Raw genomic sequence first — 24598 nt, 5'->3', positions numbered from 1 at the left:
CTAAAGAAACACACACACATGGATCACATTTAACTTTTACAGTCAGACGAGACGGATCTAACTCTTCCATTCCAAAAGACAATCCCCACTGTTTAAATAAACATGTCTTTTAATCATTTTCCCCCTTCATTTGTCTGCTTTTCCTTTTTCATTTTTAATACTTTCCCTCTTGTCACTTGCTTTTATCTCAACTTTCTCCTGTCTCTTCTTCCTTATTCCTTTTCTTCTTTTATTCCAGGTGTTTGCCTACTGTCTTGCATTGTTTTGTTTCCATTATCTTACAAATAAAACCACTGAAGATGAACAACAAAGGAGTGCACTTCTGATCACATTTTAATGTGAGGTTTCTTATGCATTAAGATCACATATCATGAAAACAATGTAAAAACTCAAGACTTGTTTATACAGAAAATGTACACACACACACACACACGTACACGTCATTGTGGCTCTTGATTCCAACTGTGAATCATGTCATACTGTAGCCTGTCAGCACATGCCCACTGGTGTTACAGTTATGTTTTAAAAGACAAAAAAAAAAACATTCAGAAACTTTGAAACTTGGACACGACCCTACAATGACTGAGTGTTATTGTGTGAATGAGATTCCATTCCTTTACTCCCATCTGTTCTATTCTGTTCTGTTCTATTTTACTCCACCATAGACTACCTTTGGTTTGCAAATTATTACTGTTCTAATATTGACTATGCCAGATTTATCAAAGGCATTTTAGGGTGTTTTCACACTTAAGTCCGCACCAGGACCATTTCTAGGCTTGTTTGGGGGACTGGCTCATAATCGCAGGTTTGCCTTCACATAGAAGAATTCCTTCTGGAACACGACTCGATTGCGCAATTCCATATGCCACGTTTGTGCACACAGGTTTGAAATTTTAGGCACTATATTCATCCATTTGCTGTTTTTTTTTTTTTTAATTATTTGGATACATGACATGTCATAAGTAGAACATTTCTAGCCATGCAGGACATTTTTTTCATTTTTTCTCAAAGGTAAGCTAATTACAAAGCTCCAGTCCGATTTGGTTTTATATATCAATAACCATAATAACCCTTTCCCTGGCAACAAGAAGTAACGACAAGTCGAACCAGTCATGTTACCCATGATCATGAGTTGATACAAATAAAAAAAAAAAAAAAAAAAGAAATTATCCTCCTTTTAACATTTCTGAGTAAAAGATGTATAAAGCACCCATAGTGATGAAATGTGCAAGTGTGGGAGTCTCTTGAGACATCTCTGTAATATGGCTAGCCATTCATTCATCTTCAGTCACCGCTTATCCTAGCCAGGGTCATGGTGGACCCGGAGCCTATCCTGGGAACCATGGGCGTGAGGTGGGAATAATAGTTCCTGGATCCATCCACACTTACATTCACACATTGAACTCTGATATCAGTATTGTTTCCCTCACTCGTCTTTAAAACAAATCTCACCTCTGACACTGCGATTACAACAAAGATTGGTCTGTAGTTCTTGCTCATAAGCAATTAGATGACTACAATGCAGAAGCTAATTTGTCGAAAATTTTACATGTCTCTAATGTTTCCATGAGTTTTTCTATGATGTGAATCAATTCTTGAATGTCTGACCAGCAGACATTGCTTGTAGAAGAACTAGCCAGCTGTAGAGAAGAAGCTGCCGAAATACAAGGGAGAAAAAATAACTACAGGAAAATACTGTATATTGTATGTACTTAGTACATACAATCCCGTCTAAATGCACTGGCACTGCAAGGCCAATTCTTTTGTTTTCGCTATACACTGAAGACCTTTGAGATTGATATCAAAAGATGAATATGAGATGGGAGATCAGAATTTCAACTTTCATTTCCAGATATTTACATCTAGGTGTGTTAAACAACTTAGAACATGGCACCTTTGGTGGCAGATCACCCAATTTTTTTGGTAATTGGAACAGATAGTCTTAAAGTAAATAACACTTAATATTTGGTTGCATATCCCTTGCTTGCAATAACTGCATCAAGCCAGTGACCCACTGACATCACCAAACTGTTGTATTCTTTTCCAGGATTGTACCACAGCTTATTTTAGTTGTTGCTTGGTTTGGGGGGTTTGTCCCTTCAGTCTCCTCTTCAGCAGGTGAAATGCATGCTCAATTGGGTTAAGGTCTGGTGACTGACTTGGCCAGTCTTAAACCTTCCTCTTTTTCCTCTAATGAAGACCTTTTTTTGTGTTGGCAGTGTGTTTTGGGTCATTGTTTTGCTGCATGATGAAGTATCTCCCAATTAGATTGGATTAATTTCCCTGTAAAATGGCAGACTGAATGTTTATGTAGACTTCTGAATTCATCCTGATGCTACCATGAGTTACATCTTCAATAAAGATTAGTGAGCCCGTTCCAGAAGCAGTCATGCAAGCCCAAGCCATGACACTACCTCCACCATACTTTATCAATGAGCTTGTATGTTTTGGATCATGAGCAGATCCTTTCTTTCTCCACACTTTGGCCTTTCCATCACTCTGGTAGAGGTTAATCTTGGTTCCAGAACTTTTGTTGCTCATCTCTGTATTTCTTTGCAAATTCTAATCTGGCCTTCAGATTCTTACTGCTGATGAGTGGTTTGCATCTTGTGGTATGGCATCTATATTTCCGCCCCCAATGTCTTCCTCAAATTGTGGATTGTGATATCTTCACCCCTGCCCTGTGGAGGTTGTTGGTAATGTCATTGTCCGTTGTTTTGGGGTTTTTCTTCACAGCTCTCACAATGTTTCTGCCATCAACTGGTGTTGTTTTCCTTGGCCGACCTGTTCAGTGTCTGGTTTTTAGTACACCAGTGGTTTCTTTCTTTTTTAGGACATTCCAAATTGTTGTACTGGCTATGCCCAATGCTTGTGCAATGGCTCTGATCAATTTTCCCTCTTTTCTCAGCTTCAAAATGGCTTGCTCTCTGGACTTCATGTTGGTTTATCCTTTTTAACAACAAATGCAGTCTTCACAGGCAAAAACCAGGGCTCAAACCAAGAGTAGACATTCAGAGCTATTAATTGTTTAAACAATCGAAATAACAGGGCACCCCTGGGCAACAAGAAACACCTGTCACTCACATCTGACACGCCAATATTTTTGATCCCTTGGGTGGGTTCAAACAAAAGGTGTCATGTAGACATCTAGATGTAAATATCAGGAAATAAAAGCTGAAATTCTGATCTCATCTTTTGATTTCAAACCCAAATGTCTTATGGAATGGATAACATTATATTATGTAGCTACATCCTGCAGTAATAATCTTTTAAGTTATAGTGATTTCCTGTAAAATGCGTAAGCTAGCATGAGTGTCACACATGCTGCTAAATGTTTTTTAGTCAGTGGCAAAAGTAGGCCTGCCTCGTTTTGTTTTCATTCAAACTGTCATACAATTTTCAAACATCAATTTTCAAACCCAAAAGACATCAATCAACTATTCATTTGCACCTCATACAGCAGTGCTGTTGCGTTCTCGACTCAGATTGGTCATATGGTATTGGTCATATGGTCATATATAATGGTTTGGATTATATAAAATTAAGCTAATTCACAGGTGAGGTTTATTTAGCATTTATGGAAGGAGTCTCCAGTGTCAACAGTTTGTAACAGTCAGAGGTAAAGCTGTAACTTTAAGTTTTTCTGACACTGAAAAGTCTTCTAGATGGAGGACTTTGTGGTTTCTCGATAACAAGACAAGCTCCATTTTTTACTTACTAACTTCAAGAAAAAACAAGGCTGGTGAGGGAATGACTTATAGGGTATGTTTATAGCTGCTATAATGAGAGTGCTAACAGAAAGTAACTTGTTTCACGGACGTTCCACAGCATTAAACATAACCATAAATGAATACAAAGTATGATGTACCATTTTTTAATAAACAAGTAAAACTTGATGCCAAGTCTAGTCCTTCTGGTTACTAATTTGTTTGCCTGAAATACTCTTAAAATATACTTCAAACAGAATGGAAGATATTGATAAAAAACTTATTTTAGACATTTGAACTGTGACCTTGACCCTGTTAGGATCAATTCCAAAATCTAACCAGCTGCTTCTTCTGCTGGTTACAATGACATTTCCATATAAATCCTCCAAAAATTCAACCACTAGTTCTTGAGATATCGTGCTAATGAGAATCTTGGAAGGATGGACAGGCAACCCGCAAACATAATGCCTCCACCAGCTAGTGGCAGAGGCACAACAAAAAAAATCGATAGCATTGTCATATTGCTGAAGAGGAATAAAACACTTTGAGATATGCTATTATTATGAAAATAATCAACTTCACATCGGGCCAAATCATACTACCCCATCAATGATTCTATTCAATTAACAGCACACCCTATCATATTTTATTCCTTACATATTAAACATAAACATATTTTTAAAATACATTATTGCCTTGATAATGTGATGTGCTACTATATTCGTATTGATTAATGATGCTGCTTGTGCAAAATGCTTATCAAAAATTATGTCCACATCCATTAACCATAGTACAGTAAAGGAAAATAAAGAAGGGAACTTATCAACTTGAAATCTAATTCAGATCATTTCATAAACATTCTTTTCTGACTGGCAAAAAGACAAGGAACAAACCAGGGTCTTAAATAACAAGCAAGATTTTTCCAGTCATGTACACATGGGACTAGGAAAATAACTTATATCTCACATTCAGATCTTTTTTTTTTCTTTTTTATTGTACTCTCTGTCTCTCTCACTCAGCAAATCTGATCCGAGGGAATCAAATACTTGTATTCATTGCTTCACTGCGCAGGTTTGCTCCTGCATAACTGCCTCCTCTCGCTCAGTTATCCAGAAAAATATTCAGTTGGCAGACAGCCTCTGTGACCCCTGCCTGTCTAAACAACCACTTCGCTTACACAATTAATCACTCTCCTAGCGGCAATGGGAACGAACCCACACAGAGCATCAGTGTCAAATCTTAACTTCACACCATGCACAAGTGCATACATAAAAACAGACCGACACACACCTTCTTGTACACACAAAATGTCTCAAACCTTTATTTATGATTTATGCTCCTTAGACTCTAAGTTTGTACCTGTGAATGCATGTGTGTGTGTGTGTGTGTGTGTGCGTGTGTGTGTATGCACACGCACAGTGAGAGTCCTCCCACAGCAGTTCTGCACTGTATGAGGGTCCCGCTGAGGGGCTGATCTGGCTAATCTGATCTGGCTCTGCTACTGCACAGGAATTCAAGCATTGTCCCTTTGGACTGCTCCCAGACCTGCTTGTCCTCCAAACCAATCTCAGATTCTAAGCCACAAAATCCCATCTTAGGACTACCAACATTGGAATCTCAGCATGGCACTGCCATATATTGTAGAAAAACAGAAGTTATGTTTACTTCCCCAGGGCCAGATGCTCTGCTTAGATTTGAGGCTACCTGTGTCTAGCCAACACACACCACATACCACACACCAATATCCCCAATGGCCATTCTCAAGGTCAGTCTGCGCAAATTAGATAGTGTGTCAGACAGCTGTAAAAGTTCATAGCTTTGCCTCCATAATTAAAAAAAAAAAAGTTGTTTAAGAAATGTTTTAAAAAAAAAAAAAGCTTCTTGGCATCGTCCTGGTTTCAGTTCATTTTTTCATTTTTCAGAGGATCGCTGATAAGGAGCAATAAACAATTATGCTTCTTTCCCCGGACTACTCAGTCCACCACAGAGGTGCAAAAAACTGAGGCTGTCCATCTCACCCTTCAATCTGTGATTCCCTAAAGCCTCCAATCAGGATGGGAAATGTTGGGAAAACAAAACAAACTTGCAATCCATCTCAGGAATTCCTTGGTTTTGACACTAAGAAATGTTTCAGTACTCCCTCTGTATGCATGAAGGGGCTCCAGAGAGAGAGAGAGACAGAGAGAGAGAGAGAGAGAGAGAGGGAGAGAGAGATTTCCACAGGAATTAGGGAGTAAAGGTCCTGGGTACTTCGACATGTGCACTTATTTCTCTTGCCAAGTGAACGATGAATCCACTGGGATTTCTGTCAGAGAGAGAGATGAAAGTTAGAGGGGGGTAGTGAGGGTGAGAGAGAGGGGTGCTTTTTGCACTCTGTCTCACTGGCTCCCACTTTTCACTGGAAACGGTTGGGTGATTTCCTCTTTTGTCCTGCTTGCTCGCTTCACCTTATTCAGACTATTCACCTTGCCGTCTGTTCATATTACTCCTGATGACTTTATTGTTTTGCTTTGGCAGCCAGGGAGGTCGTATGTACCTTAAATTGCTCTCAGCTCTTCCCTCCTTTTCTTCCTTTTTCTCTGTGCTAAGCTGTTTCCTGACAGCCCCTCTTCTGTACCCCTCTCCCCTTTTCACTCTCCCTCTCTCCATTTATCAGGTTTGTAACCTTCTCAGCCTGACTTTCTAAGCTTCTTCTGGCTTGATTTCTAACATTTCTCTCTTTCTACCCTCACTCGTTTCTCTCTCTTCATTCTTTCTCCCACTGAGTGTGTGCTTTTGTCCATGGCATCTATCAGTTAGGGTTTTTTGGGTCGGCCATTGCGAGGGAGGTTCTCCACCGTGTTGCTGAGGCGGTATTTGACGATGATGCTGTGCACGGTGGATTTTGGCATGTGCAGCTCCTGTCCGATAGACCCTTCCGACCTGCCGTCCTTCCAAAGGTCCACCACCCGCTGGCGCTGTAGGACGTTGTGCTCTTTGGTCTTCAGGCAGAGTGGGGCTTCTGTGGGGGCACAAAGGTGGCAGACTGTAGACACTGGCGGGGCAGCGAGTGGGTTAGCAGCAGCAGCAAGATCAGAACGAGTGGAACAGTATCAGTCCTCAAAATATTCATAGATACATCAGCAGACAAACAGTGGGCAAGAGGAAGGCATGAGGCCTTTAGAATAAGAAAAATTGCAAGTACAAGAGCCATGGAATCTTCATATCCACAAAACTTTAATTCCCAATTTTTTTATTTTCACTCTGTGGACACAGCAAATTATGGTTTGATGTCCTGTGACAAAATGTGCACAGCAATTGGCTTATTCTGTCTGTTTTTTTGTAACAGTTTAAGCAAGAAAACAACAACAGACAAATTACTGACTGCGTGAAGCCCAAAACTCAACAACTTTAAAACCAACAACAACAAGGATCTCAATCTTGTATATGTTAACAATTTTCAGAAAAACTGACTGATGTGAAATAGGTTAAGGAGTTCAGACTTTTCCTTTCCATCTGTCTCAGGCTCTCAACTCACTCTCCATTTCTCATCTTTTCCCCCCAATATTTCTATCTTCTTTTTTTTTTAGTCTGGTGTGTTTTGAGGCTCTCTTCTCGGCTAAGTTTACATCGGGGTCACCACAGTCGTCTCAATTAGGGCCTGAAGCACTCAAATGGGCCCCATGCGTGGCTTATTTTTAACCTAGTCAGGGGGCAGCACGGAGCCCCATCTGCCTTTATACCCACCCCATTTAGAAAGGAGCACATTTTCTCCTGTGTTTCTTTTTCTTTTTTCCCCTGGTCTCTTAAAAATATCCCTGGTCTGTGGAGAAAAAATGTTCCCTCGGCTGAGCGATTCCTGGCACAGCTAGGGCAGTGGATCAGAGTAATGACATTTTCAGAAAAAGCTCCATTGCACTAAAAAACGGGGCTGGTGCATCTCCCACAAATACACAATCGGCAGTGCACGGGAACATGAGAACTCTTTTAGGTTCAAAGTGTTCACTGGTTGCATTTGGGTTTTGAATAAACAAAAATACAAGCATAATCAATCACATTTGTTGTATGTGTACTCTGAACATGTTTACGCTGTTACAAACTAACCTTTGAAGCAATAAACATAATTTACTGGCAGTGCTATCACAGAGATTTGGACCAGAGGAAAAAGGAAGAAAAATTATTTAGCCGAAGTTGCTCAGAGGCCTTTTCAAATCAAAATGCAACTGCTGCATTTAAAACTGTTAACAGATTTACATTTTGCAAAATAATGCAAAACAGATTTTAGAATAAAGGACAGACGATTGGATATTTAAGGGGTTTCTACTCATTTACACATAGCCAATTCAAGAGCTTTCTATGGTCTATCCATGGCACATGTCCCTAAAAATTAAAAGTACAAAAATACATTTATGGAAAAGCATAGAATATCTGTACAACTAAAACTAACACAAAACTAAGTCTGACTCAACTTGCTATTGAATAGTGAAAGCATCTGCAAGTATATCTAGCTACTGGTGCTAAACACTGGCACCTTGGGTGATGGCCAAGCTAATATTTTATTACTATTGACTGTGTTGCCAAAACAAGACACATGGCCTATTGCAGATACAGAGTAACTAATCTTATAACCTTAAGTCCATACAAACTCATAATGTGTGTGAACTGTTGAAACTTTGTCAATGTTCCCAACCTCTTGTGCATTTCAGGGCAAAATGCTGAGTTGCATGATTTGCACTGTTTGGCACCTGATCATCTGTGGCAGACACTTACAGAGCCTTGCCCTAATTACAACATAATGCCTTTAGCAACATGTGAAGGCTATAGAAATACAGCTGGCTATGCATCACCTTCCTCTGGCATTGCGCTGCCACAGCGAGGAGTGAAGTGAGCAGCAGATATGGTTGCAGAACCCGCTGGCAAGAAAAAGGTAAGCACCTTCACTGAGTTGCAGTGGCAGAAACAGAACTGGGCAGAAGACTTGTCTGATCAGTCCCATGGAAGAGGAAGAGTGACTACCTTTACTGTGTTGGAATGCAGAGTAGTGAAGCTAGCAGCAGACATGGTACAAATGCAAGAGCTGTGCAAGAGAACAATGAAGTTCTGAGCTCAGAAAAGCTTAGGAGCCTATAGCCCCCTCGCATACAGAGACAGACCCTGATGTACATTCAGTGACTACACCTCTAAACTTGAAGCCCACTTTGGCGGAGAGTGTGGATAGCCCACCTCTACTCAAAAGCACATTGAAGTTAAGACCTAATTAAACTAGCATGCATTCTGGCTGCAATGGCAAATGCAGCAACAAAAAGATTGAGATCTTTACCTCCGGTATAGACACTGATAGTCTCACTAGTAGTACAGGCTGATGAAGACCTGTACATAAATCTGTGTTGCATGTAGCCAAATATAAAAGAGCTGACACGATGGTTCCCAAACATATGGTGCTATGGTGAAGATAGACTGTATCCCTGACATGAGGCACAGTTGCTCCTGGCCCTTAATGAAGTAATGCCCATAAATCCAAGCACAATGGGTACAGAAATCCTAAAGACAATACTAACTAAGCAAGGGGAGATATAGCAGTGAAGTGCACTAGGTCACTGGAATTGCTAATGAGAGGAGAAGGCTAGTTAGCTGTCTCAAACACCATTGCTGGAAACCTGGTGCAGTGTGTTTTACCTGTTTCTAGTATCTGGATGGCTAGATGACTAGATCATCGCCTCAATCCTTCTGGCAGAAACACAAACTGGACATTTCATGGCAGCATGGTACCTTGAGGCTCCCCTGTCTGTCATCACTAAAGAATTCTTGAATCTTCAATGAGTGAATGAATCTGAATAGGACTTACTGAACTATGCGTGTCAGATGTGATGCAAGTGGTGAACAAACATGACTGGTGGTGACCATAGATCTGAGGGATGCATTTCCACATCTCAGTTGCTGTGGGATACAGGAGACTCCTCTACTTTCACAACAGAAGATTGACATACTCTTTCCTTTGGGTTAGTTTTGCACCCAGTGTGTTCACAAAGAGTGTGAGTCATCTTAGAGCCCCTGTGCATACTCCTTTACACACAATAGGCAGACAGTCAAAACAGCAGGTGTTTAGATAGAAAAATGACCTGATCTCACATTTGGAGGTGCTGGGATTAAAATCAATCATTAAGTCAACCAAAGAATACTGGTGCAGCAATATATCAATAAACCTATCAACCTATCTCTTCCTACAAAGGAGAATGTGCCCAGGCCAGCCCTGAGTGCAGTAAGGGCTCTCACAGTAAGCACTGTGTGAAAGTGACTGCTAGCTTTTTCTATGTATGAGCACAATAAAGAGGCTTTATTTTCTAAAGACAAGTTAGCCCATCGGATAAAGAATACAATATCAGCACCTTGAGAAACTGCCATCCTCAATAAAACGCAGTATCAGCACTTGAGTCATTTTCCTCCTCTGTAACCTAGGGAATAGTATCAACACCTCTGCTGTGATACACGGTCTCCACTTGCCCGAGCAGTCCATAATGAAAGGAAGTCAAACAGAAGGTTATGTATGTAACCATTGTTCTATAACTGAGTGGAGGACTGCCAAGCCACCTGGATCAATGGGGTTGACAAGAATAGCCAGAGGACGAACGTGACACAGCATAGGACTTTTGGGGTCATGGTCACAAGGTAATGACTTTGGAAACAAGTATACAGGAGTACTTCCAAAGGCAACCATCATGGAGGTCCTCCATTAAGTCATAGATCCATAGTTTCATATATTAAGCTTCCATTACCAAGGTTCACAAAATGGAAAAGTCTCTTTCTTACAACAGTGCTGTTCACAAGTGGTAAAAATTAAAGGAAAATTTTGTTATACATTACATTCCTTCTGGATCGCTCTACCCTTATTTTGGTGATTAATGCCATGTTTTGCAGTGGTCCTCTCAATATACCAGAGTTCTACAGGACATGAGGACTAGATTAGGAAACACTGCTTTAAAAATTGGAAATATGCAAGTTCTACAGTGTCAGTAGTGGCAAAGTGCATTTGTAGCTAGAAATTTGATCTAGAAGAAGTTATATCAATAATGACAGAAGCAGCATTTCTTCTTGCTCATTGGTTAACAGGTAGTATCAGCAGTGAGTTGAATTAAAGATGTTTTATCTTGCTAATCAGCTAACTACCATCACACTGAAAAGGTCCACATATGTGCCTTCCCAGAACGTGAAAATAAATCGAATAATCTGGGACAGAAAGTGAAATGCTGATGGAGAGGTGTGGTGAGGAAAACTAGAATTCTTTCAGCACTGCTGAAACCAAAATGGGGAACCTATAATCATAAAAACAAACATAGTACGAGTTTGTTTAAATGCATGCCATATTAAGTCAAATCACTTGCCAGACACTTTGGCAGTTTTAAAACTGATATTTTAAGGTTATAAGCCTTTTATGCACAGACAAATGCTCTGTGCTCTAGCATCCTAGACTTCATTTGTTTAATGGAATTATTAAATACATTCCTAATCCCTGACAAATTGATTGTCAAGGATTAACTGCTGCAGTATAATCTACACTTTTTTACAACGTTTCCATAACTTTAAAAAAAAAAAAACTGCTTGAAAGCCATCCAAATGTACTAGGAAGTACATAAAACGTGTGTGTGTGGTACTGTGCTTCTGTGTGAATTCAATGTTTTTCACCCATCAAATCTTGTGGGGAAGCCACAAACACTCCACAGTTCTAAGGGCACAAGTACAGCAAAATACCACATTCACTAAGATTTCCTTAAATTCAGGAAATCTTTCTTCAACTTTAATTTCATTAAACAAACCATTCACTGTAATCCTAAAACATCACTTACTGAACAGTCGAGGGCTTTACTGGTACAGTAGAAAGGAAGGTCAGTGAAATAGTGGCTTTTAATTGGCTGTATTAAAGCTCATCTCTACATTTTGAGCCTGTAAGATTTCATTCTCAGAACATAATTTCAACTCAAACAAAAATATCCCATTAAAAATAATAAAATAGCTTTTCCGAAGATTTTTCCAAATGATTAAGATTTACTGTCTCTGCAGTTTAGCGATCTAATATCTAAAGTGGTTGTTTCTGCAACTCTTTCTTGTAGGTTTAAAGAAGGCCAGGGCTGAAGAAAAAACTCCAGCTCTGACCAACTAAACTAGGCCTAAATGTGAAACCTCTGGGGAGTCTTTCATCTTAGATTTTGGAGAAGAACTTTGCATGAATTGAATAGCAGTGCTCACCTGATATGAACGAGCCTGGAGGCATCTGGCTGTAGTTGGCCGCAGCCAGAGCCATGGCTGGTGGTGCTGGAGTGAAGGGGGGCCCGTAGTTCTGTGGAGTTGCATACGGTCCAGGTGGGATGGGCTGGACAGAAGGAAGACCATATTTGAATAGTTTCCTTTAAAAATGATGGGTGAAGGTGGGAGTGCTCAGCATTTACCGGTGGTGTGTGAGTCTCATTGCCCTTGTTGGCCAGTCTGCTGAGGATGCTCCTCTCGGACATTTGCAGGCGTGCTGCAATTGGTGGGACTCTGGACAGTGTGGCAGGAAGCCGCGTTACATCAGCTTTCATATCGCTGAGCAGCTCCTCCAGTTGGTTGAGAACTGCAATTAAACATGGCAGTTGTCCAACACATTAATCAGAAAAGTGCTGAATGGTATGTCTGTGACATTCAATTCAATTTTATTTGTATAGTGCTTTTCACAGTTGACACTGTCACAAAGCAGCTTTATAGAAATCAGACACAGATTTAGCTCCCTAATGAGCAAGCCAGAGGCGACAGTAGCAAGGAAGAACTCCCTAAGATGACATGAGGACAAAAACATGAGAGGAACCCAAACAGTACTACTTGTGTTGAAAGGTTCAATATGAGCTTCAGAGACTTTATAGCAGCAGTCATTAGATCTACAGTATCCAGGTCATATTATCCACAAAGGAAAGGGTGAAACTTTGGCACAAATGGTTTTTGGGAAGTGCAATCTTTACACTATTAACTGAATAATACCTGAATTATCAAAGGGAATCACTGAAATGTAGGAAATCACAATAAGTCAATGTATGGTTTCACTCAAAATGTAAAGTTTAATGGAAATGGTTAGTGCTCATTTCATTTTAAGACTCAATATATAATATAATATATAATTATATTAAAGACCTTCCTGCAGTGGTCAGGAATTTGGATAGCAAAGATTATTACTTACGAAATAAAATTAAATATTTATTGTCACTCTGATTAATGCATAGAGACAAAAGTCATCCTTCCCACCCACAGAGCAGGTCAGTTTATGATCATTTCAACTCCTACCCAGTAATGGCTATGGTATCAAGATTTGAGCTTGTGATTAACCAATGATAGTCATCTAGCTGCAACCCTTAGACCAAACCCCACGCTGTGCCTTTCAGAAAATGTACGCTGTAAACACACAATTATGTTTTGTTTTATTTAGTTATTTACAAAAGAACTGTTAAAATTAAATTGCTATAAACTTAGTAAGCAAGCTAAGGGTAGCTAGGCTAGCTATTGGTGAGGTAGGTAACATTAATGAAAGCTTGTTAGTAAGAATAAGGTATGCTGACATTACCTGCTTGTCTCTAATTAGGCTCACTTAAAAAATACAAAAGTAGAAGAACTTTTCGTGGCCATATTTTTATTTAGAAAGCATAATTTACTTTTGCACAAATAAAGGTTTGTGTGCAGATGGCATGCCTTTGTGTCTATATATGAAAATGCAGGCTTGTCATTGATTCCATATATGGAAATAAGAGCAGCTCTGAGCTGGCGTTCCTTAAGACCACAGACTACAGTGTGGACACGTTTTTGTTTCCACATATACATGTCTTCCAGTACGATGACGAAATCATTCACATATATGGAGGTGCATTTTCACAGATTGCCAGCAAGCTAACGTAAGCTAACCTGATATCTGGTATCTGAGACGTTTTTAAGCTAAAGTTTCTTTGCTAAAGGTAACTAGCTGGATATTTCAGAAAACTATGCATAGGCAGAAACATGTGAAGGACCCAAAGACATGGCTCTTGATCCCCCTCGCCCAGTCTGGAGCTTCCCATTGTCTGTGAAAATAGAGAAAGCTAGCAGTAGGGAGACAGTAGGAAAGTAGTAATGCTAGTATTCTGATTTCCCCTGGTATTATCAGCTGCTGCATCATAAATGATGACTTAGACACGGTTCACACATGAACGACATGGAACATCTTATTTTCCATTCTGGCACAAGTTAGAACATTCCTGTATATTCTTGTACATTCTTGACAGCTTGTATAAATATTGTGACGCTGCATATATTGCATGCAGCACAAGGCACTCAGGAAAGCAAAGCCCTTAAAATCCACCATGGAAACCTTTACAACCTAAGCAAATAAGTAAAATTAATAATTACAAATATTAAAAAATGTACAACCAACACACACCCTAAACCATAGACTACTACAGTCTACAAGAAATGAGAAGTAGCCTAAATAAACTGAACAAATTCTTACTTCGTGGTTTATTACATACACAAAATAACTGTTGTTGTAAACTGTATGTTGTATGTTATATAGTTTGTTTGCATTCTATATATGTTCACTGATCAGGGTGCCCATTGTGGTTGTCATTAAACAGAAAATGCAGGTATAGACCTGCTGTTCCGTTTCACAGCACATATAAGCAGTCCTGGAGCTGCTCATGTCATGTAGACATAGTTGTTGTTTTTATTTTGCTTTTCTATTCATGTAAATGCATCTGCAATACATGTAAAAGCAGTTGGCAGTTTGTCTGTAGGAGTGTGTATGTGTGTACTGATGAAGCCTGATTAAAATGCATTGAGCTTCTAATCAGTAATGTAATGTGTGTGCAAGAAGCTGTTGCTCTTTTACCCTGTTGTTTAACATCAATATTATAATGTTTCTTCCATGAAACAGAATAGGGTTTCATCTGGTTTTGTGGGTTATTTTTGGTAATCTGAACCTCCTAAAATGGCCTTGGCCACCTCCTGGCCACTCCATTTATATAGCTCTGGAATTCTTCTTCTCATTATTTGAATGGTTTACAGTGGGTTTAACTTTATACCCACTCCATATGCTAGCTGAAACGTATATGGCAGATTTTGATTATCAAATCAGATAAGAATTTACACAAATTTTCCAGCAAGAGTAAAAGTGATGAGCCAAACGAAACAAGAGCCATAAGTGGCTTGTTTGTCTTTGTCGATTAAGATAGCAAACAGAGCTGTGGTTCTCAGAATATTTTTAGCTGAAAATGCCTTTTGTGGATGCGAGTGTTCTCATATCTTAGGGATGTTGTGAAATATGGCTTTCTTCCAGAAGCAGTGTTTTTGTGGATATTCTCCAAGCGTAGCCACTTACAAACACACACACACAAAAGATCTGTGTAAAACTGCTGATTGAGTTTTCGGTATATGTTTACAAATCACTTGGCAAAAAAAACTTGTGTTGTACAGATGTTATGCACACACAAATACTCTCCTCACCCTTGTGTAGGACGGCGTTGGCAGGTTTGTTTCCCGCAAGCGACTCTTTGCTGAGGTGTTGGTGTGATTCTGCCAGACACTCCACCTCAGCGAAGCGTGCATTCAGGGCCATGGCCGGGTGAGTGGGGTCCTGCGTCATGTTAAGGTACGCCGCCCGACGCAGCTGCTCCTCAATCACCAATGCCTGCTCTAACAGCTGAGAGAACAAGAAAGACAAAGACAGAAAAAGAGGAGAAGGCATAGAGAGAGACATCGTTGGGTAAAACATTGAGCAATCTATTCAAAAGAGGAGAATTAGTGGCAAAGAGTGAAAAAAACAAAAAGTAAATGGGTAAAAATTCTGTAAAGATACAAACAGAGAAATACTAACTAAGACAGCAAGAATGTAATAAATGGGAATAAAAGGCAAAAAAATTCGAAGGCCGGCAAGCAAAAAAAAAAAGAAAAAGATTAATTTATACACACAGGGCTAACGGGGAAAAAAGCAAAAGTGGGATTGTAGCCAGGAAATATATGTGAACTTCCTGGATGAAGCTGACAGAGAAGAATTGAAATGGAACAAATTCTCTTTAAGTGAGATTTATAAGGAAACTTAAGCAGATAATAAGTACATTATGCAATAACTGCAAGGCTAGCACTTGCCATTGCATTTTAAATTATACAAGCAAGAGAGAGACAGAGAGAAAGGTCGAGAGGAGTGAAAGAATGAGGATGTAGAGAACGGGATATGAAACATGTAATGGAGCAAAACACCGGAAAAAAAAAAAAGAGAGTGTTGTCTTGCACAACACTTTGTGTCAGCATGTTGCCTGTGCCTGTCATCACACTTAAAAATAAGGAATTAATTAAATCCTGAAATAAAGCAAAGATATTTACAGAACGACTACTGTTAGAGCAAATTAGGGTAATTTTAGAGTAAGAAATATCCTCATAAGCACAGTAAGGAAAGTGTACAATCGAGTGACTAAATAAAAGCTGTTATGCTGTGGAGGGCTTCGTGCTGGCTTGGTTGGTTTGGGTCCACATGTCACCTCAGAGGGAAGGGTCACTATAAATCAATACGAAGTTCTTCTGACTGATCACCTTTATCCTACGAATAAACATTTCCCATCTTAATAGGAGCAGATGATAACGCCCCCATCAGCAGGGCACGAGGGCTCACTGAAGGGTTTCTTGAGAATGAAGATGATGTAAATCATATGATGACTCACAAATGGAGTCATGAGAGAAACGAACAATTTCCTCTTTATTTTACGCATTAATATAAGAAGTATCGCTCTGACTATGAAGATGGATTTTGTGTGCTAATATTTTGAAACGTTACTGGGAGACATTGCCCGAACAAACCACATTTAAATGAAGAGTGTACATGCTATTTTATCCTTTTTCACTATCCTGACATTCTACATTAGTGTAGGTCACTAATAAAAATAGACAAATTTCCTCGTTAATCTACCTCCGCTAAACAACCTAGCATTTGTGTCACAAACCACATACATACGTACTATTCTAGACTGCTACTGAGTAAACACTAACCAGTTTTCCTATTACAGTCAGTGTTTGAATTTTAAAAACCTCTCATGTAGCCTTCCAACCTACCAGAAATGTTTTTTTTTTGTATACCAGTCTTCTGGATTTTCTAGATTAGTCTGGGTACCCCAGTGCTATGGCCTTTACAGTCCCCAGATCTCATCCCAATATTTATAGGAGATTATGGACTGAAATGTTAGACAGCACTCTCCACAGCACTCTTTATCAAAACATCACTTCAGGGAATATCTTTTGAAAGAATACTGCTCATCCCTCCGGTATAGTTCCACAGCCTTGTATCTGTGCCAAGGCGCATTGAAGCCGTTGAGCCTTACTAAGACACTTTACATTGTTTCTTCCTTGAATTTGTCACCCTTCTGTATGTGTGTGGTTATGCAGAGTCATGCTTACTCATCATAATGTAACCAAAACAACTTGCTTAACTCAAGTTTCAGTATATCGTAATGACTGACATAATGCTGACTGGCAAACTTTGTTCATGTTCACCTTAAACCTCCTGGCCAGGAACTTGTTCTTCATCTCCAGGAAGTTGCCCTTGTTGGCTTGGGACTTGAACGGCTCATTGACGATGGCAAACTGGGGGTCGTTCTGAATGTCCTGCCATCTAGCATAGCCATGACTGTTACGGGTCGAGGGTTAAGGTTTAAACTGGATTCTGACCCATGCTATCTACACAGCTACTTAGTTTCAGCTTCCGCCTCCCCTATTAAAAGAAATTACATTTAGCTAAACATGGTTCCATGTGACATACATAAATGTAGATGATATATAGCTAATGTACTGATTTTAAGGCTATAATGCCTCTAGGATACAGTACGATTCCAGCCAGCAGCCAGAAGTCGTGCCGCCGATGCCAGATCTCATTCATCTTCCCAGATGAGATTGCTGCTCGCTCCTCATTCTGCCACAGCGTGTGCAACTCTACAAAGAGGCAAATTGATATACAATGAGAAAACATATATGCAATACTATACTATCAAATGAGAAAACATGTCCAAAGTGAACCACACAGCTGCACATTACCACTGATTTTTTTTTTTTTCAGTGCAACCACTGATAAACTTTCCATCCTTACAAACCTGCCGATGCTTATTTTGTCAGGATATGTGCAGCTTCACTCCAGGCTGTATTAACACTGAGCCAGTGTTTGTGTCAAATGTTTTGCCAGCTCTGGGGCATTGTGTATAAAAGCTCACACTGGGCTCAGGTTCTCCAAATCATCTCAGCGTTAATCTTAACCAACAGAGAATGGACTCTTAACTGTGTGTGTGCTTCGATGCTTTGGGCAAAAGTCACAGCAGAGCTGCACGACTACAAAAATATTTACAGAATACAGAATGGTCTTATCTATGCAAGTCTTATTCATGTACACAACAGTTTGTCCAAGCAGTCAAACCTGCCACACTTTTGTGTTAACAAGATTTGCACTGCTGAAGTAGATTTAAAATTAGGAGCAGTAGATAATAAACTTGTGCAGTAAACTCAATTCTACCTGTAAATCCTCCATCTGCAATGTTGAACATGAACCGCGGACGCTCAGTTGGCTTGCCATTCCCCTTGGTGGTCTCCTCCTTCTGCCCTTTGACGTCTTTCCCACCATCCTTTTCCATCTTGCCCTCATCTGCAGCCAGAAAAGTGAACAGAAAGCAATATAAACGACTGTTTTATAATAGGGAGGTTAAAGACTATAATGATAAGAGACAAAATTCTCCAGCATTCACCGTTCTTAACATCCTGCATTTGGCTTTCTGCTTTCTCCTTCTTTTCTGCTGATTCTGTAGAAACAGGTGTCTCCACAGTTTTTTCTTTCTCTTCCATGACTTTTTCACCTGTTCCTCCCTTTTCACTCTTCTCCCCTTTCTCTGCTGCTGCAACAACAATTAGAACGACAACTAACTTTGGCCTACAGCTTTGACATCCTTTCAGACTCCTGAAAGACATATTCTATTTAATGCATCAATAGTGAATACCATAGACAATTTCAACATGTTGGCCTGTACTGAAAACAAAAAAGAATACTTGTTTACTTATTTACTTACAGTCGTTGTTTTTTTTTCAAGAATGTGTTCACAAATTTTCAAATGTATTCGGAAATTATACGTTATAACATTGTCATTTATAGAGATAGGAAGCTAACAAACTACAATTACTTTGTTACTGTACATGTGTACTGTACATGTGTAATTTCTACTCACTACATTTTTAAACATTACATCACTATATTTCTCTATAATCCTTTATTTGTAAGGACATAAGATGAATTTTTCACATTAGACAGGTTCAAGAAATTGAACAAAAGTCCTACAAATTTAAATTTTAACCAATGTGACAGTAAGAATGAGAGCAAAGTCAGTTGGTATTGTGACAGTTAGCTATTAGCAAACAGTTTGTGTTGTCAGAGTTATCATCATGCTAGCTAATATTTGAGAGTTTAGGAATACTGTTGCTCCTTGGTGAAAGGGGCACTAATTTACTAATCTAGTGACCACCAGTCACTAAAATCAGTGTGTGATTTGAGACCGAGGTCTTTTTCTTTTTTGAATCTTTCTTGTACTTTTACTTTCCTACTTTAAGTAATTTTAAGATTTAAGTAATTTTAAGAGTTTATACTTTTACCAGACTATTTATTAAGATGAATCACTGCATTTTTACTTGAGTAAGGAATTTGGGTATTTTTATCACCACTGGTGACAGTTTTGAACTGAACAACTGCCCTTAGACTTCCATTGTTACGTTGTGAGTTGTTATGACCCAGTTAATGCTGTTTGTGTGTTTTCTTTTTTCTCTCTCTTTTTCTTGTAGGTTCATTTGATGTCAATTGGCTTGGGCGCACCTGTTGCGGTGGCTGATTTAACCTCACTGATTCCACTAGTCAGGGCTGCTGCTGCTTAGACAGTTTGCCATCTCCTCGCTTTAGTTTTGGTTTTTTGTTTATTTTGACTTTGTGCATTCACACACTTGCTGGTACAATACTTCCAAGTTTATACAACTGCATTCCTGACTGACTGACATCACTGATTACTGACGTTATGAGTCTGTTATCACTGTTTTTTTGTGTTAGTAAATGTCGGTTTTAGTTTACCCTGTTGTGTCTCCTTGCATCTTAGAGTTAGGTGTAACAGAGTAAATAGTTTTTTTTTCAGTGCAGGCAAAGGTGTTAAAAGTTCTTGTACATAGATGATGGATAGAGATTATATTTGAAAAATAAACCTGAAGTATTCTTTTATTTACATCATGCAGTCTACCTTGCTTCTCGTCTTTGATTGCAGGAAATTCTGATGAGGATTCTTCCTTCATTTTTTCAATACCAGCCTCTTTCTTAGGGCTCTCCTCCTCTCCACCCTTTTCTTTCCCACACTTTGACTTTGGTGAGGGTGGAATGGTGTCAGAAGCTTCTTTTGATTTGGAGTCTCCTGCACTTGCTCTTGTGAACCCTTCAGATGGCTCAGACATTTCACTGGGTGCAGTATCTTTTTCAGTCTCCTTTAGAGTTGTTACCAGGGAGAGTGCGAGACAGAAAAAGAACATCTCTCACTTTGCTAAATTCTACTAAACACACATACATGCACAGACACACAAAACCACATGTGCAACCAGCCCTTCACTCCTATACTTACTCACACACCCACACGTTTACCTCTTTAGATTCTGTACTGTCTGGGTTTTCTCCTTCTTTCCCCTCTCTCCCCTTCTCTTTCTCTGCATCAGTCAGGCTCTCTCCCTCTTCTCGCTCTCCCTCCTTTCCAATCTTTTCTGGTTTCTCAGGTGGAGAGGGTGTGGCTAGAAAGTCACAGACCAAAATCTTGTCACGTGTCTTCAACTGTCTGATTTTGTATGTATGTTCATCATGTTTCTGCAGGTCATGTCTGTGCACATGTGCTTTCAATGGTTGGGTTATTCAGTTACTAGGGCTGCACAAAATATCATCTGTTAATCACTATCAGAATATTGGCATTTATAATAATGACAAAAGTGCACAGGCTATCCAGCTGTCCAAACTGAAAGAGCAAAAAAAAAAAAGGCTTCCTGTAATCTGCTGGAATGTAACAGTACATCATCAGCAAGAATAGCCTGGACCAATCTGTGGCTAAAAAGTGAGGATGAAGGAGAGCTCACAAATTACTAGCATACAGTTCGGTGCTGGATTTGCTCATTACAGTCTCACTCTACCCTCTTGTGGACAAACACTACAACTGTACCTTCTTGTTTAGGTGTGACTGTGAGAGCATGTCTACAGGTTAAGAATTTCCATGTGAATCTCTAGCGACTGTGTATGTGTGTGATGGTATGCTGTATGTGTCCATGTATTTGTCTGTGAACACTAGACATGGACATGTTTATGTTCATGTGTCTTGTGTGTGTGTATACCTGGCTTTGAGGTGCAGGGTGTGTTGTTGCAGCTCTGCTCTGGAGTGGGTGTAGCTGTTTTAATGGCAGGTGAGGAAGCTCTTGAGGATTTCTTGGAGTCCCCAGTGACTTCAGGCTTCAGCTCAGGCATACTCCATTTTCCATTAATGTGTTCAAATTCCTGAACCTGCACACACCAGAGCAGGAAGCACCTCTGTCTTTGACATTTCTGGAAATTCCATTATTTGGCTAGACGTCTCAACTGTTTCAGTGCTTTGTTTTCCACATATTTCTTACTTTTTTTAACATAGAAGCATAGAAGCAAAGAAAAAAAAGATTTCAGCTATTGTTAACCATACATGTAGCGCTGCACAGCAAAGACTAAAATGATAATCACGGTTGTTTTTCTTAACATTGCTTGTTTTGCTTAAATGATGATATCATAATTACTACATTTTAGCATTTTTAATCAATAGAAAATAGTATTTCATAATGTACGTTAAGAGTCTACGTTCCTTTACATGTACAAAATAAGCCTGCTCCTAAATAACATCAATTGAATGATTTTTAAATGCTATATATAAAGGCAATCCTTCAATTAATCCATGCACCCAAACAAGCAATATGATTAACTGTGCAGTGGTACAAAGAAGTAACTTCTATGATCTGATCTTTTGGAACATCTAAAACTGAGTGGAGGCAAGTCAAATCATGCACTGGAATTCTATTAGAAATTCAAATAGTCAAACACTGCTTTCCTTAATGGTACTGTATATCACATTAGAGTAATATACTGAATTCTTCTAATATGGGTAATATAATTGAGCCTAAATAAACAAGGCAGACCTTTTTTTTCACCAGGCTCATGACTCCGATGCGGGTCAGCACAGGTTGCCTGCACAGACCTTCCCTCGGCACGCCATCGGCAAATGTCTCTGAGCCATCAGCTACCGGCTCGCACAAGTGCCTCATGAAGAGAGAAACATATGCCCTGCAGAGAGAGGGAAATAGAGCACGGAAGCACACACAGAAATGAGCAATTCCTCATGTATGCACTATTCGTCTTCATCTTGCAGTCATTTCTTTCTGTTTCCCTTCATTTTGCTTGAATCTCTGCTCATCAACGTTTCTTACTTGAACTCTTTCTCGCTTTTGCCACGCAGATCTCGTACCAGCCACTGGCAGGAGAAAGCATCCTGAGAAGGCATACCCCATCTCATCACCGCATTCAGGAAAGCTTTCCTCTGACGCGTGTTAAAGCCCAATACCTATAACACACACAGAGAAGCACATACATGCACATATGTGCATTATACAAACTGCTAAATACTCTCTCTCTCTCCTGCAAATCACAGACAATCATGGATGTCTGTGAGCTCATGTATGCAGAAGAGGGTAGATAGCAAGTATGGTACACTGCCCTGGGACGCAGCATGAGCAGCAGTTTGAAAAGATGTGGCTGGCTGGCTTCATGTTAGCCTTCCCGCTCCTCAGCTGGTAGCTGTTATACGATAGGAGAGATCTAACTGGTGGGTGGGAATTGGATGGTAACTAAATTGGGGAGAAAATCGGGGGAAAAAATAAGCCATGATCTCTGTGATAAAAGATTTAAAGCAATTTCCACCGAGGACATCCGGTTACAGCAGCTCTATATTTACTTTAAGAGCTGTGACTGAGATTTTGCCTGTTTCTCTTCAAACACTTATACAAACATTGTAGTTGAGCTGGTGCAAGCAGACAGAACGGCACAGAGGGTAGCTCTGGGGTCATCCTGATCCAAACCTACGTGAGACTAGTCAGGATAAGAAAATAATGTGCACCCACAAATGTCTTTATGAGCTCTGCGTTAGTGTGGAAGATTGTGTGCACACCTACTTTTCTGTCTCAGTGCTGCCACATTTCTGCACTATTAACAATTACTCCTAAATACTTGTCCATTTAAGAGTAAGGCTAAAAAATTTCAGTACATTGCTCTTATTCTTAGGCCTAATCGTAGGAATTATTTTCTGATTTTCTTGCCACTAGACCAAGAATTTACTCTGAGAGGCTTTATACACACCGGCACTGATCTGTCAGCTGGTCATGTTTTGAAGGGCATAAAGCCAGAGTTGTTGTGTACACTGGCTCCTTCAACTTATCAAGTGATCACAGTCAAAAATGGCCAATACATAATTACAATCTGATGTTAGCTGAAGTTGATTGTAGAGTTGATTGGGTAATCATGTGAAATTATACCGCAAGGCCCTTCAGTGACAGGTCAGGAACTCGACATTACAGCTGCAGCCAATGTGTTTGAAAGAGTAGACACTTTTACCTCAAGGTTGCCACCCACTCGAGCCAACAGAGGAGGCAGTGGTTTATCCTTTTCGTTTCTGATCTGCCTCCGAGACTGCCTTCGACCTGCAAGAGGAAAAGACGTCTACCAAATGTCTGTTCAAAACATTACTGTACGTTTATTTGTAATATCAACAGCACACACTGTAAGAACCATCGCTAATCACATCAAAGCCTCTGTCTGTTCACTCAGTACTTTTGTAGGAGTCTGTGCATATGCTTGCTTTCCTCACCTTCTGGCCTCTCATCAAAGTCCTCATCCTCCTCCTCTGATCCCACAGAGTATTCAGACTGGTTGTCTGAGATATCAGCATGCCACTCTGAAACCGCAGACAGCAGGGTCAGCCACACATTCACACATCCACATCCAACAGCTCTCACTTTATATGAGGTCTAGCTACCAGTCCAGGTGATACAGCACCCTGGACTCAGAGCTATTTAATTGCCACCCATAGTAAATAAAAAGAAAAAAAAAAATTTTTTTTTACCTGCTTACATTTTCATTTAGATCTTCAAAGAACTCTTTATACATATCAAAGTGTATGGATCAAATATTTTTATTTTCTTTTGTTTGGCAAATTGTGTTTCTGTGAATTATAAATGTATTTGTTAAAGACGTAAATCACTTGGCATCATGGTGCAAGGACTGCATAAGTCCATCAAAAATTCTTATGGATTAAAAGAAGTGAGAGTGATTTGTTTGATTTTGTCCAATTTCATATGAATGAAATTAGAAAGAAAAGATATGGACACAAACCCCATAATTTCCTCTTTAATTTAAAATTTCAGTACATTTAGGAATACTTAACTTTCAGTTAAGTCTTAATCTTAATTAAATTAAGTAACATAATACCATACTCTCACTTTAGTATAATTTTTCTGTAATTTCTGGCCTGTTCAGTCACTAACAGCAGTTTCTAACTCCTATGCAGCCATACCATTAAAAAGACAAATATGAGACACAGTAATGTAAAAAAAAAAACACACAACTAAACACAACAAAATGTGTCACAAATCTATCAAAAATATTCATATAAATCTAAGCAGATGTATCCGACTAATAACAAGCTCTACCTATACTTGGTTATTGTTGTCAAGCTTTTGAAAAACAGAGACTGGAATCATTAATTTAAGCCAGCTATTGCAAATCTTGGCAGACTTGGGCCCAAGGAAAAATTTCAGGTAGAAGC

General features: G+C 39.5%; 1 protein-coding gene across 3 annotated transcripts in view; it reads right to left on the bottom strand.

Moving 5' to 3' along the window:
* The window catches only part of chd3 (chromodomain helicase DNA binding protein 3), a 46379-nt gene that overhangs the window by 2221 nt on the left and 19560 nt on the right, over nt 1–24598 (bottom strand). Inside the window, exons 26-40 of one of the 3 annotated variants that reach the window (XM_026937150.3) lie at nt 23642–23728; nt 23389–23474; nt 22209–22342; nt 21921–22065; nt 21096–21261; nt 20365–20507; nt 19973–20210; nt 18449–18592; nt 18220–18348; nt 17540–17648; nt 17214–17346; nt 15177–15372; nt 12128–12291; nt 11928–12051; nt 38–6708 (exon numbers count right to left, since the gene is read on the bottom strand). In XM_026937150.3, the coding sequence (XP_026792951.2) occupies nt 6503–6708; nt 11928–12051; nt 12128–12291; nt 15177–15372; nt 17214–17346; nt 17540–17648; nt 18220–18348; nt 18449–18592; nt 19973–20210; nt 20365–20507; nt 21096–21261; nt 21921–22065; nt 22209–22342; nt 23389–23474; nt 23642–23728 (2204 nt within the window). In that variant the 3' untranslated portion in view covers nt 38–6502. Of the gene's footprint in view, nt 1–37; nt 6709–11927; nt 12052–12127; nt 12292–15176; nt 15373–17213; nt 17347–17539; nt 17649–18219; nt 18349–18448; nt 18596–19972; nt 20211–20364; nt 20508–21095; nt 21262–21920; nt 22066–22208; nt 22343–23388; nt 23475–23641; nt 23729–24598 lie in introns of those variants that run through there. The other 2 variants (XM_026937149.3, XM_026937151.3) reach the window with 2 other exon arrangements.

Source organism: Pangasianodon hypophthalmus, chromosome 4 (assembly GCF_027358585.1).
Source record: "Pangasianodon hypophthalmus isolate fPanHyp1 chromosome 4, fPanHyp1.pri, whole genome shotgun sequence".
Lineage (NCBI taxonomy): Eukaryota > Metazoa > Chordata > Actinopteri > Siluriformes > Pangasiidae > Pangasianodon > Pangasianodon hypophthalmus.
This window is presented reverse-complemented; position numbering and strand designations above follow the sequence as displayed.